The sequence below is a fragment of the Hydra vulgaris genome, chromosome 10, assembly GCF_038396675.1.
Source record: "Hydra vulgaris chromosome 10, alternate assembly HydraT2T_AEP".
NCBI lineage: Eukaryota > Metazoa > Cnidaria > Hydrozoa > Anthoathecata > Hydridae > Hydra > Hydra vulgaris.
This window is the reverse complement of record NC_088929.1, coordinates 50,191,090-50,206,484: the sequence shown is the minus strand read 5'-3', so window position 1 is coordinate 50,206,484 and position 15,395 is coordinate 50,191,090. Positions and strand designations below refer to the sequence as shown.

Genomic DNA, 15,395 nt, shown 5'->3' with positions numbered 1-15,395 from the left:
TGCATACCTTCTGCTTGCTTTTTTAAAATTAAGTCTCAATTTAATTCTGACTGGTGCCTGAATAGTTAATTGCAAGGTTGTCTATTAAGTTTATCTTTTTCTTATGTCGAAATATTTTTTTACTGTTTTCATTAACATTCACGTGGTGGTTGTTAAAATTTAGACAGATTGATTTGGGCAATAAGAATTTGTATTTAAAATATTTTAATTTTAATTGTGTTCATTAATGATGTTTGATTAACTTTGCTTTTTTTATATTTTATTAACACAAATGCTATAAATTTAGGTTTTAGAAGAGATTAAAATTCAGAGCAAACTTGATAGAGATACCTTGATAAATGTTGCACGGACTTCATTAAGAACAAAAACACCAAAGGAACTTGCGGATCATTTGACTGAAGTATTAAATTTTATACTAATATTATGTACATAATTTTCTATATTTAATATTATTTAATATTATATACATAGTTAAACATTTTTAATACTATATTCCTTATTTATTTATTTTTATTTAATATTTTATACATAATTAATTTAGTACTATTTAATTTTATTATATAATTTTATATATATACACAATACCCTCCCCCCCCCCCTCTCATCCATGGCATTGCTTTGCAGCAATAGGGGATTAAAAATTCAATTATAATTAAATTTTTCATTCAAATAGTTTTAATAAAAAGTGAAACAAAGAAATTTGGTTAAATAAGTTTAAGTATATGCTTAAATTATTTTTTAGAAAAAAATATCCTTGAACATAAGTAAAATAATTTTATTTTTAATTTTTCATAAATTAATTTTTATTTTAACCTTTGCAATCATTGGTTTAATGTTTGCAATAGAATGTGTCTAACTTTTAAAACTATTCAAAAACCAAATATATTTTACTATTCAAAATGTTTACGATTTAAACAAAACTTTCTTTCTCGCTTGCACTATGTTCTAAATCTGATATTGTTTCTGTAGCTAAATATGTTTAACTTTTAGCTGTGATCTCGCTATGCTGGTTATTATAGGTGCCGCTAAATTAAATTTATAATTACAGTAAAATCCTGTTAACTCGTTCCCTGGATAAGTTGAACTTATACTAAGTCAGACAAATTTTAAATTCCCTATGAATTCTCTATACATACCTAAAGCTTCTCTTAACTCTGACATTGCTAAGTCAGACAAAGTATATATACCTGTTCAGAGTCGGAGTTGACGGGATTCTACTGTATTTAGCATTAAAGTTCTTTTAAATTTTTCCAATTTATTTCAAATTTCAATCACAAAATTATTTAATTAAGGGAGTTTTAGAAGACAAAAATTTTTTTATTCAAATAGATTTCTTTTTAAATAAAATTCTTAAAAACAACTTGCGTATTTATGTAAAATGTTTGATGTTGCTTTAAATATTTAAAAAAATGGTAATGCGTTTTTTTATATTTATTATAGCTTATATTATGTGTTAACAACATATAAGATATAAATAGAAACATTTATATGGCTAATTTTTGCGAGTATATTAAGTAAATTTAATTGTTTAGTAACTGTAAGCTACTGTAGTAACTTAACTGGCCACTACAGAGGAGACTACTTATTTGTACTTTATCCATTTAGTAAATCAGCCTAAATATAACTTTAAAATAATATTGGCTGCCACTCAGAGATTTAAATTAATTTAAATTCAATAGGACTTTGTGTTGAATAAAATCTCTGCGCAAGAGAGCAAAGCACAAAGCAAATACTTGTATTCAAAAGATAAATTTAGCATGACGTACTTTAGAACCCCTAATAAAAAGCTCAGACAAAAACATTACTTTTAAGAATGGCTAAAAAAAATGCTTCATTAGAAAACAAAAGAAAAAATTAACAAATAAAAACAACATAGTTAAAATATCTCGAAAAAAAAAAAAATTTAAAAAAAAAAAACTAATCATGAAGGTGTTTAAAGCAATTGCGATTGCAATATGCTTAATTCGAGCCCTGCATACATACATAGAGACATACCAAGCCTTTTCAGGAGACCTGTGCAATTGGGCGCCTTATATAATCACACATACAATATTTATTTTTTTTACACTTGGTCACGGTTTTTTTTTGTATATATTGATATTTTCCGTGTTTTAAAATGCGCTGAAAAAACTAAACTACTTTATGGAGAAAATTAAAAATTAACAAAACTGAAAATAGAAATGAACTTAACGAATAATAAAGTAAATAAAGGATAAACCAGAGAAAATAAATTTATTATTTTTTTAATTTACAAGCCTCTTATTAAATAGTTTAAACTTAATTTAAATTTAAACTTGTTTTTTATTTGAAAGCGTTTAAATTTATAGTTGACGCTCACCTTCCCCGTTTAGTTGTAGGCCAAGTAGTCTTAATAATATACACTGCAATCTACAGACTTAATAGTTTATTCAAGCGTATTTTATTCTTATGAGTTTTAGTACATGACATCATTCATTTTTAAACACACACAAAAAATCAATGAACTGATGTGTTAATACTCATAGCAATAAAATGCGCTTAAATTAAGTCATTAGATTTAGGTGTGTATTATTAAGACTATTTGGCCTACAACAAAACAAAGAAAACAGGCTTCGACTTAAAATTAACCCTAACATTTTTTTGCTTTGTTTTTTCATTTTCTTTAATATGAACACAACATGTCTCTGAGATTTGGGATCTTTGTAAATAACTTAAAACATGCAAGAAACCATGGCCAAGTTGTCAAAACAAAATATTGTGCGCATGGTCATATAAGGCGTCTCCTGGGAAGGTTTGCATGCATACATTCATACATACATACATACATACATATATACAAGCCTTATCAAGAAACATTACACTTCTTGCATTTTATGTACAAAATGTTGAACTGTGTATGCATTCAGTAACTTTACCTTAAACCAAAACTTTTTTTTCTTAATTAAAAAGCTTTTCATTTAATATTATTTTAAAAATTTAATTTAAAGGAATTAATTTTAAATTATTAATTTAATTAAATTAATTAATTTAAATTAAAGGAAGAAAATAGTAAAATGAAGAAATAAAATTTATTTTTGATAGAATGTAAAAAAGTTTGCATTATTCGAGGTTTGTAAAATGAGCTAAGTTAGAGTAAACTAGTTTTGAAAAGACGAAAAAAAAACTCCTTGTTGCGCATCAACAGAAATTGATTTTTTTTTTTAAGTCTGTATCTATTTGTACCTTAAACAATATCAGATGTTGATTTCAGCTCATCGTGACCAACGCCAATTTGTTAATGTTGATGATCATTTCAATGAATGTTTGATGTTGAAACCCCAATATCCCTCACTTCTGTTCCATGCAAACTTATGGAAAAAATAGTCAGACAAGTCATAATTGTTCATTTGGTAAATAACAAATTCCTTTCCAAAGCTCAATTTGGTTTTATTTCAAAAAAGATTAGCATCACAAATCTTTTAGAAACAATGGACTTTTTGACTCATAGCAAATCAAAGAAAAAACCAGTTGACCTAATGTTTCTTGACTTTGCGAAGACATTCAATTAAGTTTTGCATGTAAGGCTGCTGCAAAAGCTTGAAATGTATGGTATAAATTGCAATCTTATTAATTGGATAAAAGCCTTCTTAACAAACCACAAGCAGCTAGCTGTACTTAAAGATTCAAAATCTGACTGGATTGATGTAACTAGCAGGGTTCCTTAAGGTTCTGTATTAGGACCAACGCTCTTGTCATATTTTTTAATGACCTGCTAATTCATGTCAAATCAGCCATTTGCAAAATGTATGCAGATGATACAAAGCTTGTGAAAGTTGTCAAAAATGATGAAGACCGAGCAAGTTTACAATCCGATCTAGACAAGATTGTTAAATGGACACAAACCTGGCTAATTGAGTTAAATGTAAAAAAAGTCAAGTCATACATGTAAACTTTGGAACAATAAAATTTGATTATATTATGGATGAAATCAAAAATGGCACAACCAATAGAGTAGTTTTAGAAGACACAAATTCCAAAAAAGATCTCAGAAGTCTAATCTCCGAGAATCTTAAATATGCTCAACAGTGCAATATAGCTGCAAATAAAGCAAATAATATGCTCAGAATTCTTAAGCACAAGTTTGTATCAAGAGACATTGACATTTGGAAAAAATTTTATACTGCATATATTAGATCACATCTGGAGTTTGCCATACAAGCTTAGAACCCTTACTTTGATAGTGACAAAAAAAAATTGAAAAGGTACAATGCAATGTAACAAAAGTTCCTCAGGCTTTAAAAAATAAAGACTACAAAACTCGATGTAAAATCATGAAATAACCACTTTTAAAGACAGGCGGAAAAGAGGCAATTTTATTCAGCAATATAAGCTTCTCAACAATTTAAACCTAATTGATTGGTATGTAATGCCTTGTAGCATAGCACCCAGAGCTCAACATCGAATCAGGTTTCATCGCGAGATTGTCAAGAACCGCAAAATCAGATGTTAGATTTTTAACAACTGTGTAGTCAATGACTGGAATGCTTTGCCAGATAATGTCATCGAGGCAATATCAGTTGATAAATCCTCAAGGCTGAGAAGAGGCCACTACAGAGGAGGAGACTACTTATTTGTGGTATATTCCTCTCTCAACTCCGAAACACAAAACTCTAACTCCGAAACACAAACCTTGACAAACAAGGCCGCTGCGTTGAGAAACGAGTTGATCGCGGTACTACCAGGGACTTGGTGGGGATCGAACTCAGAAAGTCCATAGATTAAAATGTGTGAAAGCAACTAAAAAACTTTTTCAACCTCAATTTTTGTTTTGTGAAATCTTTAATGGCACACCATTTTTCTTGTATCTAGCAAAGTAATATAACTAATTTCCTTTAAGTCTAGCAAAGAAATAATTGATTTTTTTTAAAGTCTAGCAAAAAAAAACAAAGAAAAAAGAAAATGAATAATTGATTCTTATAAAGAAAAAGTGCAAACAAAAGATTTTAGTTTAACTGTTCATTAAAAAAAAAAGTTCTTTTTTTCTTTTAATTAGTCTTCTTTTCTTTTTTTTGTTACTCGCTAACTTTTAGAAAATAAAACAATTTTTGTTAGTTATAAAACTGCAGTTTTGAATTTTAGAAATAATATGTTGAAAAATTTGACATATTTTAATTTGTTTTATACTAAAGTCAAGAAAAGAAAGAATTTAGATTAAATATTAAAAGACCTATAAAACTTGATTACTTTAAGCATTTTTTTATTAAAACAACGCCTGCAGTTTTAATGTCTTTATGTTAATATCTTTATGGTTGACACATTTTTTGAAAGTAAAAACTTGTGTAACTTTTTTTAATGTTTTTTCCTTCTTTTTTTTTAATATGCAAAAAATATATAGAAATAAATTATTATTGTAATAAATTAATAATTTATATTTATTTTCTGCCATATTTTACTCTGGGTTTTTCTTTACCTGATTTATATATAGATGCATAAACACAAGCGCACATATTTATTTGCTACTATAGTTATATGTTGCCTACTATAGATATATGTTTACCGAATATAGTTTTTTCTGAAAATTAAAAAAGGAGTAATCAGAGGGAAAAAATGATGAAACCAAAGTTTAACAAAACTTTTTTTTCCTTTTTTTGTTTAAAGAAGGAAAAAAAATATCTTTAAAAACATGCACTTTTTTATTTCTAGTTTAAAATCATAAGTTTTTACAAAAAAAATTTAAAATATAAGTTTTCATATGAAACTATTTAAAAATTTTATATAATTTCGCTTTTTTATTATTATTAGGTTGACTTATTTTAAAGAACTTTTTTTACATATATGTTAAGGACCCTTTAAATGTTCAAGGATCTTAGGGTATCTCCAGAAAATATTTTTTGTAAAAAAATTTCAAATTTAGTGTTATTTTGTTATATAGAACACATTTAGAGCTCAGACAAGTCAATTTTTAAATTTTTTTATTGATACATATATATATATATATATATATATATATATATATATATATATATATATATATATATATATATGCAGGGCCTATTCTAGAATAAAAGTTTGTGCTGCAGTACCCCTCCATCCCAGAAAAATTTAGTGGAAAATCGGTGTTTTTTCATTGATTTTCCGAAAAAAAGAAGAAGAAAAGGTCCTCAAATTTTAATTTGGGCAGCGCCCAAATTGAATTATTCTACAAAATAGAATGCTTAATCTCCATAAAAGTACAGAGCAATAATAAATTAGTAGAAAATCAAATGTTAAATTTTTTTTCATTTTACACTGTTTATATTTATTTATATATGTATAAATATATATCAAAAACTTTTATTTAGATAGTTGTAGATGCTGTACTTGCAGTTAAAAAAGATGGCCACCCAATTGATCTTCATATGGTTGAAATTATGGAGATGATTCATAAAACTGATTCTGATACTAAGTCAGTTTATTTTGAATTGTCTATGGACTACAAATTATAGTTTTCAAAAATTTATTTAATTTATAATATTTTCTTTTAACTTTTTTTTCCTAATCTCTATTTTTATATCTTAAATTTAAATAAAAATTTTAATATAATTTTTTCAGGCTTGTCAGTGGTTTAGTGTTAGACCATGGTGCACGACATCCTGATATGTTAAAAAAAGTAGACAATGCATACATTCTCACATGTAATGTATCACTGGAGTATGAGAAAAGGTTAGATGTTTTTTTATGTTTGTTTAGAAAATTTATATTAATGATTAAAGCCTACAGTTAAAACTATTTGTATTTAGTGAGGTAAATGCTGGGTTTTTTTACAAAACTGCAAGTGAGCGTGAACAACTTGTGAAAGCTGAAAGAAAGTTTATTGATGACAGAGTTCATAAAGTGATACAATTTAAAAAAAAACGTTGTGATGGAACTGATAAAGGATTTGTTATTATTAATCAAAAGGTAGTTGTTTTTTTTACTTTTGTATTTTATTTTAAGTTTATATTATACTTGTTTTAATATTTTTAAAAGGTTTTCAAGGTATAAAGAAAAAACACTGTACTAACAAAATATTTTATATATCAAAATATTATCGAGTACTGACAAAATATTTAACAAAAATTTAAAAAATACATTTATTTTTTCAACAATTCATTAAACATTGTTTTGAGAGTTTCTTAAAAAAAAGTTATTTTTTTAATTTTTATAATAAAAGTTTGTGAGATCATTGAAAAAATATTTCAAACACTGTAGTCTTGTTTGACCACTTTGTTTAAAAATAGTTCATGTATGAAAGAGTTTTAAGAAAAATTTGAAAAAAAATTAATCCCATCCACTAAAGAAAGAATTTTATTTTAAATCTTTGTTTTTATATAAACAAATTATTGAAATATTTTTTGATTGAGTTTTAGTTCATTCCTTTAATTATTTACCCAACTTTTATTATTTTGTGAACTTTTAGTGTAATTCAAATATATATATATATATATATATATATATATATATATATTAAATAAAAAAATATTTTTGATGTATATAAAATTAAATCTTTACATTAAATATAGTGTGTATTCTACATCAGCACTGTACTGAACTGAATTAAACTTGATTGACTTAAGAAAAGTTAAATTTATTCATTGTTTTGAAAATAATTATGTTAAGAAAAAATAAAAATAAAATTTTTTAAGGTTTTTTTCGTTTTTGTATAAACCTTTTTGTTTTTTTTTTCTTTTTTTGTGAAGATTATAAAATTTGAGAAATTTTTCTTTTCAACAGTTATTCTAAATGTTTTACTACATTCAGCTCTTTGGTGTTGATGTAATATTATTCTTAGTGCATGATTTAATGTTTACTAAGATTTCTTCCATAAAGCAGGCATAAAATTTTTAATATCTATATGTCAGTTGTCGGAAGAATACATTTACAGTTTTTGATCTGTATTAATAAGTTATTTTGTTATAGAAATTTCTGTTTTGTAATGTTAAAATGGTCTGTAATAAAGTTGTAATTTTGATTAATAAAAAATTTATGTTTTGTAAAAGTTGGTTTTAGTGCAATAAAAAGAAATTTTTTAGTTCAGCTATCTATCAACCAATGAGTTAATGTAGCTCAGTTTATTTTTTATTTTATTATTATCAGTGTATTATCAATGTATCACTTATTGAGTTTTTTTGAGTACGTTTAGTCTTATATCCCTAATTGATTTGTTATTCGCACAACATTGTTTGTAAAACAGTAAAATATGAAAATATTTAATTCATATATTAGCGTAAAGAAAAAAGAAAACAAACATTAAAATTGAATGTAAAACACTGCATAATTATATACATATGTATTACTTGAACAACTTAGTATCAAATCCACCCCTGAGCATAATACATTTTTTTAATTTTTTCAATCTTGCCATTTATATATATATACAGGGCCTATTCAAGGAAAAAAATTTGGGCAGCGGTACACCCTCGTTTCAGCGAACCTTAGCGGAAAATCAGTGTTTTTTCAGGGGAAATATCAATATTTCCAATAAAAATCCTTAAAAAAAAGGTCCTCAAATTTTTATTTTGGCGGTGCCCAAATACAGTCAACGCTATCGAAAACAGTCTAGAATAGCCCCTGATCTATATATAGCAAAAGATTTCTAATTATTAAAATAAAGTTTTAAAGTTTTCACATATTACACATATAATATACATGATTGTTCCATATACCGCCCGCATACTCAACATATTCTAAAGATGTTTACACTTACAGACGTTTGTACATAAGGCTATCAAAATAGAATTTTTAAATTTGCATAATTCTAAATGACATATTGTTATTAAATATATATTTATAAATTTGTATATAAATTTCTTATACTTCTTTATTAAAAAAGTGAGAAACTAAAGTTCAACAATGATATATAAGGTTATAATAATAAAATGATAATTGTAATAATATTATTTAGATTATTAGTATCAATTACAATAATGGTTATAATATGCAAAAAGTATAATCCCAAGGCTTAACTTGTCAACTAAAACTTAAAAGTTTTTTCTCAAGTGCTAAGCTTTGGTTGCTTATCTTTTTCTAAGGTTTAATGTGCTAAGGCTTGGTTGCTTATCTTTTTATCCAATTTACATTTTTTTTTTTTTTTTTTTTTTAATTTTCTTTAACTAAGTTTTTTCTCAAGTGTTAAAGTTAGGTTGCTTATCTTTTTATTGCTTTCAAATCGATAAAAAAATTCTTAAACATTTTTTTACAATATTTTAATTTCTTTGAAGTTCGAAAGCAAGTTAACATCTTCTAATTAAAAAGAAGTTTTATATTTTATTGTAATTTTTATATATTGATTATATACCATTTCAGTTATATTTTATAAATCATGAAAGTTTTTAGAGGTTTTTGTTTTTTTTTAAACTATTTTTACTGAAAAAAAAATTTTCAAATTGGTAAAGTTGCCATATTGTTTAAAGGTGAGTTAAACTTGTCCGGCTATTAAAAAGTTTATTCATTATATTTTGTTTATAAATTAGTTTGAAGTTTATTCATTAATTTGAAGTTTATTCATTAATTTTTTTTTATAAATGCCAATGTTGTTGCATTATGATGCTGTGTTTTTTCAGAGGTAAAAAGATTCTTCAGGAGTTGAATTTGTAAAAAGCAAAAATAGTTAATACTGTGTATTAACCATTTTTACAGTTTATTTTTTCAAAATTAGTTTTATTTATTTTACACCCCCATCCATCCATCACACTTCTCATTTTAACAAAAAAAAATGTTTTGGCCAGAATTTAATAGTTGAATTATAAATGTTTTGTAGGGTATCGATCCAGTTTCTTTAGACTTGCTTGCTCGGGAAGGTATTGTTGCTTTACGTAGAGCAAAGCGAAGAAATATGGAAAGGTAATTTTTTGATTTAAATTACTTTAAAAATTTTTGGCTTAGATTAAATGCATTCTTTTGTATTATATGTGCCAATTCATAAGGTTGTCCTTGTGCATATGGGTGAGACCATATTTAAATGTGTTTTATATGATAAAATTAAATGGATTTTGAAAGATTTTGAAAGTTTTTAACTTGCTTTTTAAATATATTTTTTATATTTATTGGACTTTTATAGCTTTGCTTCCTTATTAACTACTTTTTATTACTTAAATCTTCCTTTAACAGATTGCCATCAATTAATTAAGGAGAAGTATCTAGTTTCTTTAAAAATTTTGATAAAAATGAGGAACATGGATTCAGTTGCAAAAGTATTATATCCTTCAACATTAACAAGGAAAATTGTATACTTTTCATCACCCGAACTCAGGGGAAAAGTACTTGAATTTGAGTGAAAATCAGGGAACACTCAGGGAAAATGGATTTTTAAAACTGCCATGAACCCTGTATACAGACCGATGATAATCAGGAATAAATTGCATATCAAAAATATTAAATTGTCATATAAGTAAATTTTTTCTGATCAACTTGTATCTAATTCAGTAGCTAAAAACAACAACCACACCACCAAAAAAAAAAGAATACAAAAGTTGTATAAAAATTTTATAAAAAATACTTTTTTTTAATCTTCTTTTTTTAATTATCAAATTTTTTAGTTAATTTAATTAAAACTTGGTATTCCTTATAATTTTGTTTCTATTTTTTAAGATTGTTTCTGTTTTTCTCAGTAGTTTATTCAGTAATTATTGAAACGCTTTATAAGGAAAAGAAATGCCAACTGCCATGGTCAGTATGTCTAAAAAAAAATACTTTAAACATGGACGAACAAAGTGTGTGACCGCATGCGTTTCCCAGGAAGGCTTGTATAATAATTCAACATTTGAAAAAATTATGCATCAATATTCAGTCTTAGGGTTTAAATTGTCAAAGTGTGATGGCGCTCAAAATCTCAATTCACAATTTGTATCTTGTCTTTGCTACACACCACACACTCTGAACAATATAAATATGATATGATAAATATAAATATGATTTAATTAATGTTATAATAATATCGTTAAATGTTGTACTTTGTTGTACTAACTAAAAGTAAACAAAATTGAAACTTGCAACATTTGAAACAAAAGCTCAATAATTATAAAAGTTTGTTGTTAAGATATAAATTACTGATGAACAAGAATGACATTTAAAGCTATGCATGAAACTGAAAGCCACTTTCAATTTGTGTAATATTATGGCCAGGGCTAGGGTTAAATACATTTGATTAACTACAAATATGTTAATTCAATTACAACTTAAATACAAAAAATTAAATACAAAAATATGCGTTGGGCATTTTCCAAATACAAATACAAATATGTGTACGTTTTTTGTACAAATTTGTACAAATACAAATATTTGTAAGGAAAATTTTAAAGATTTTTTCAATTCTGGTAAAATCTTCTTTATAGAAGTCTTGTATAATTTATCAAATATCGCTTTTAAAAATTTTTTAATTTATTTTAGTGTTAAAAATTGAAAAAAACAATGAACTTCTTGGTTTTTTGAAGAAAAAAAAAATGCTTATGGAATTGCAATTACATTTCAAGCAAACACAAATACAAGTATTTAAAAAAAAATTAATCAAACACCAAATTAGCTCATTTTTACCAAATACAAATACATATTTGACCCCACCTTTTTAATTTTTTATCTTTACTTCTAACAAGTCTGCAATCAACCACTATTAGTTGGAAGTTGCTGGAAGAGAAGAGATGAAGTTTATAGAGCAAGAATATGATTAACAGACAACTTAAAGTATTGCAAATTGTATGAATCAGGAAAACGGAGCACTTAAGAACAGTCACAGTAAAAAGGTGAGACTTACTTGAATGACAAGTAACACAACAATGAATTTTAGTAGTTGGCACAAGAGATGCTAGCTCATATCTAAAAGAGAAAGGCATTATTCAAAGATGAGCCCCAGATATGACAACAGTATTCCATAAAAGGATGGATTTGAGGTTTATAGAGATAAAGAATAGAATCCAGATTAAGAAAGTGATGACCACGATAAAGAGATGCACCCTTAGCAGATGCTAATTTTGCAATGGATTTGGCATATGGTTTCCAAGAAAGATCAGAAGTAAGTGTTAATCCTAGAAGACGAAAGGTAGATGACTTATCGAGTACATTACCATTTATAGATATAGGAAGATCTACATTATTGCAATAATGATAAGCTGAAAAAAAATTAATTTATATCTGAGTTAAAGCTCACCAGCCACTGAGAGCCCCATGCTGTAGCAGAAGTGAGATCCTTTTTTATAATTTTGTTTATATAGGTATATCAATAGGTTAGAATATTTATCAAATTAAACCTATAAATTTTCTGAAGGTCTTGTGGCACCCTTAAAAATGTTTTTATCTTAATATGTTTATGGGTCAGGGTAACAACATTAGTTTTTTCGCTATGTCTAATAACATCTGTCCAACAACATCTATAAATACACTGAAGTATAGTAACATCTGTCCAACAGCATCTGAAATTTTATTGATGTCTAATAACATCTGTGTAAAATGTATATGATTAGTACGGATGTAGTTTTTAGTAGTACAGATGTAATTTTTCAATTATCTTAGTATAACAAAATATGCGCAACTATATCTGGAGATTTTACAAATGTAGTTGCATCTTTTCAATTATGTAAAGAATAAAAATCTGTGCAACTACATCTGCGAATTCTACAGATGTAGTTTCATCTTTTAAATTATATTAAGTATAACTACAAAATTTTATAAAATTATTAAATTATAATTTATTATATTAACCAGATTTAGTTACATAAATAGGTTTTTTCAGATGTAGTTACATCTGGAGGAAATTCTTCCAGATGTTATTGGACTTGGATATAAATCACCAGATGTAGTTACATCTTCCTAAAGGTGTTGTTAGGGGTCATTGAATTCCCAGATAATATTGTACAGATGTTGTTGGAGTAAAAAAAAAATAAAGATGATCTTGGACTACTCTACAGATGTTGCTGGACAGATGTAGTAATCTTTTACTTTGTTTATTGCTAGTGTTGTTTTACTACGTAAAAGTACATGTAGGTTATCATATAAGGTATTTTAGAAAATTGTTATTTTTTGGGACTTTTTTTTTTTTGCATTGTGTTTAAATAATTATAGCATACAGAGGCTACCTCATTCATTGGGCATGCATATGATCTTGTGAATAAACAGGCTTGTAAAAATGGCCCAAAAAAAGTTTAAATGTATACCTTTAAATTGATTTTATTGTCTAGAAATGTAGGAATGTCATAAAATATTTTTAAAATAACATTTATGTTAACCTTATTTATATTTCCATTTTATTTTTATTAATATATATTTTTTGATTAAAACAATTATTGTTCTTCACTTGTATGGTTTGTAGTTTTCCATTATGCCAAGTCTTCGGAACAGCAAGCGCTTAAAGAAACATGGGGCAGCACTTTTGGCAACCGAAATAAGGCAACAATTTAAGAGAAAAAGGAATTGTTATTAAGTGCTTCTAGAATAGAAATAAATTATTTTTTGATAATTACTAATTATTTTTGATGGTTCAATGATTTTTTTTTTTTTTTTTAAATTTTAAAAATGCAAAGTTTTAATTTTTATAAAATATTTGATTAAACTTCAACATTTGTCCAATCAGATTGCATAAATTTTTGAGTGGTTATCTTATATGAAAAAATAAATATTGAAGTACCAAAACCATTTTTAACCAAAACACATAAATTAGTAATATCGAAATTAAAATGTTTTAGATTGTTCCACCACTTGTTTCATCTGATAATGAAACATCTGATGATACTCTTTGTATTCTCAATGCAACTAAGGCATAGAACAAGCAAACTCGTAAAAAAAACCCGATAATTTTAAACAAATCCGTTTGGTTGTTAGTGGCAACCGAAAACTTTTTAATTATTAGTATTTAATTTATGCAAACAAAGAATTCGTAGATAATAGTAAAATATGAAGCGTCTGTTGATGTATTTATAAAAAATATGTTTTTTAAAAAGCAGTTGGAATGAATTATGTAATATATATTTCATTTGGCGCTTTGCTAACAACAAAAAGTATTTATCTTAATACATTACTGAAGCCATAATATAGCTATTTCTATCAACTTAGTGTTCAAAAATATAATTGTTTTATAACAATAAGCTAAATGTAAATTGTTACTTTTAAATTATTGCTATAAAAATAAAAGAAACCAAATGTCAATTAAAGTTTACTACTGATATAAAAACAAAACAAGTGTGAAAATGAAAGTAACTTGTTTGTAAAGTTTGCCGTCTCATTGTTTACGCATTCCGAATGGAATAAATTGTTTTTTCAAGACGGCTGAATAAGTCCCGAGTATTTCAAAAAATAATACTAAATACCAAAAACAGTTTTTTGAATGGGGATAAAAGTTATGGTTATTTATGCAAAAACGACTTTGGTAGAAAAATTAACACTACCATTGTTAAACATACTCATTTAGGTGTGGTATAGGTATTAAAAATAATAACTTCAATTTTCATAAAAAAATGGTTTTTCATGGATAATTTTCCCAAATCATGTCTGATTATAAATGTTAAGTTACATTCATTAAAAACAAACACCAATACGTGCTTTTATAAAAAAATCAAATCCACAGACTTATCTTTAGCCTAGCCCTAAGGCACTTTATGTTGAAAACTACATCTTTTCTAAATAAAACTACGCTTAACGATTTGATGTAGTTGCATAACTTTTACCAGATTATAATAGTGGCTAAAATAATCTTTCCGTGCATACCAAATATGTCATACTATTTAATGAAAAAACTTACATATATTGTAATTAAAAAAATATATATTTTGTTCAGAAAAAAGTGTACCAGGCCTTAGTTGCATTGAGTTGACAATTGTGAAATAACTTGAACCTCTTTTGTACAATTTTTTTGGTTGTTTTTGTTTCTATTAATAAAGTTAATAAGGTGATTAAATTTTATTGTTACTCCTAAAGGTAAGAAAATGAAAAGGGTAGAAATATAGAGAAAGTTGGAAATAGTAATACATATCTATATATATATATATATATATATATATATATATATATATATATATATATATATATATATATATATATATATATATATATATATATAGTAAAAAGGGTGTGTGGAAGATTAAGGTAGTCTGGAAAAGAGTAAAAATTTAGGTGATTGGGTACTGGCATTTAAGTTTTTTATTTATTATGCTTTTATAGTTTTACTTAATGTAAAACTTTGCAACTTGAAAATGTAATTTTTTAAATCTTCTCATAAACTCGAAATTGTAATATATATTTTCAATTATTAGGCATTACTGAATAATAAATCAAATGGAGTTGTGAATTTAATTTTTCCCTTAAAAACTGAATTTTGGGGTGAAGAAAGAGAGGTTATTAATAAAAGATAGAGATTAACAATGTTATAATAAGTAAGTAGTATATGTTTTTATCATTGCAAAGATTAAAATAATTTAAACAGAGGAGTCATCATG

General features: G+C 25.7%; 1 protein-coding gene across 2 annotated transcripts in view; it reads left to right on the top strand.

Annotated features, from left to right (window-relative positions):
* Positions 1-15,395, top strand: part of LOC100211398 (T-complex protein 1 subunit zeta) — a 32,070-nt gene that overhangs the window by 13,968 nt on the left and 2,707 nt on the right. For both annotated transcript variants that reach the window (XM_065808250.1, XM_065808251.1), the window contains exons 5-9: positions 287-400; positions 6,300-6,403; positions 6,550-6,660; positions 6,738-6,897; positions 9,737-9,819. In XM_065808250.1, the coding sequence (XP_065664322.1) occupies positions 287-400; positions 6,300-6,403; positions 6,550-6,660; positions 6,738-6,897; positions 9,737-9,819 (572 nt within the window). The remainder of the gene's footprint in view (positions 1-286; positions 401-6,299; positions 6,404-6,549; positions 6,661-6,737; positions 6,898-9,736; positions 9,820-15,395) is intronic.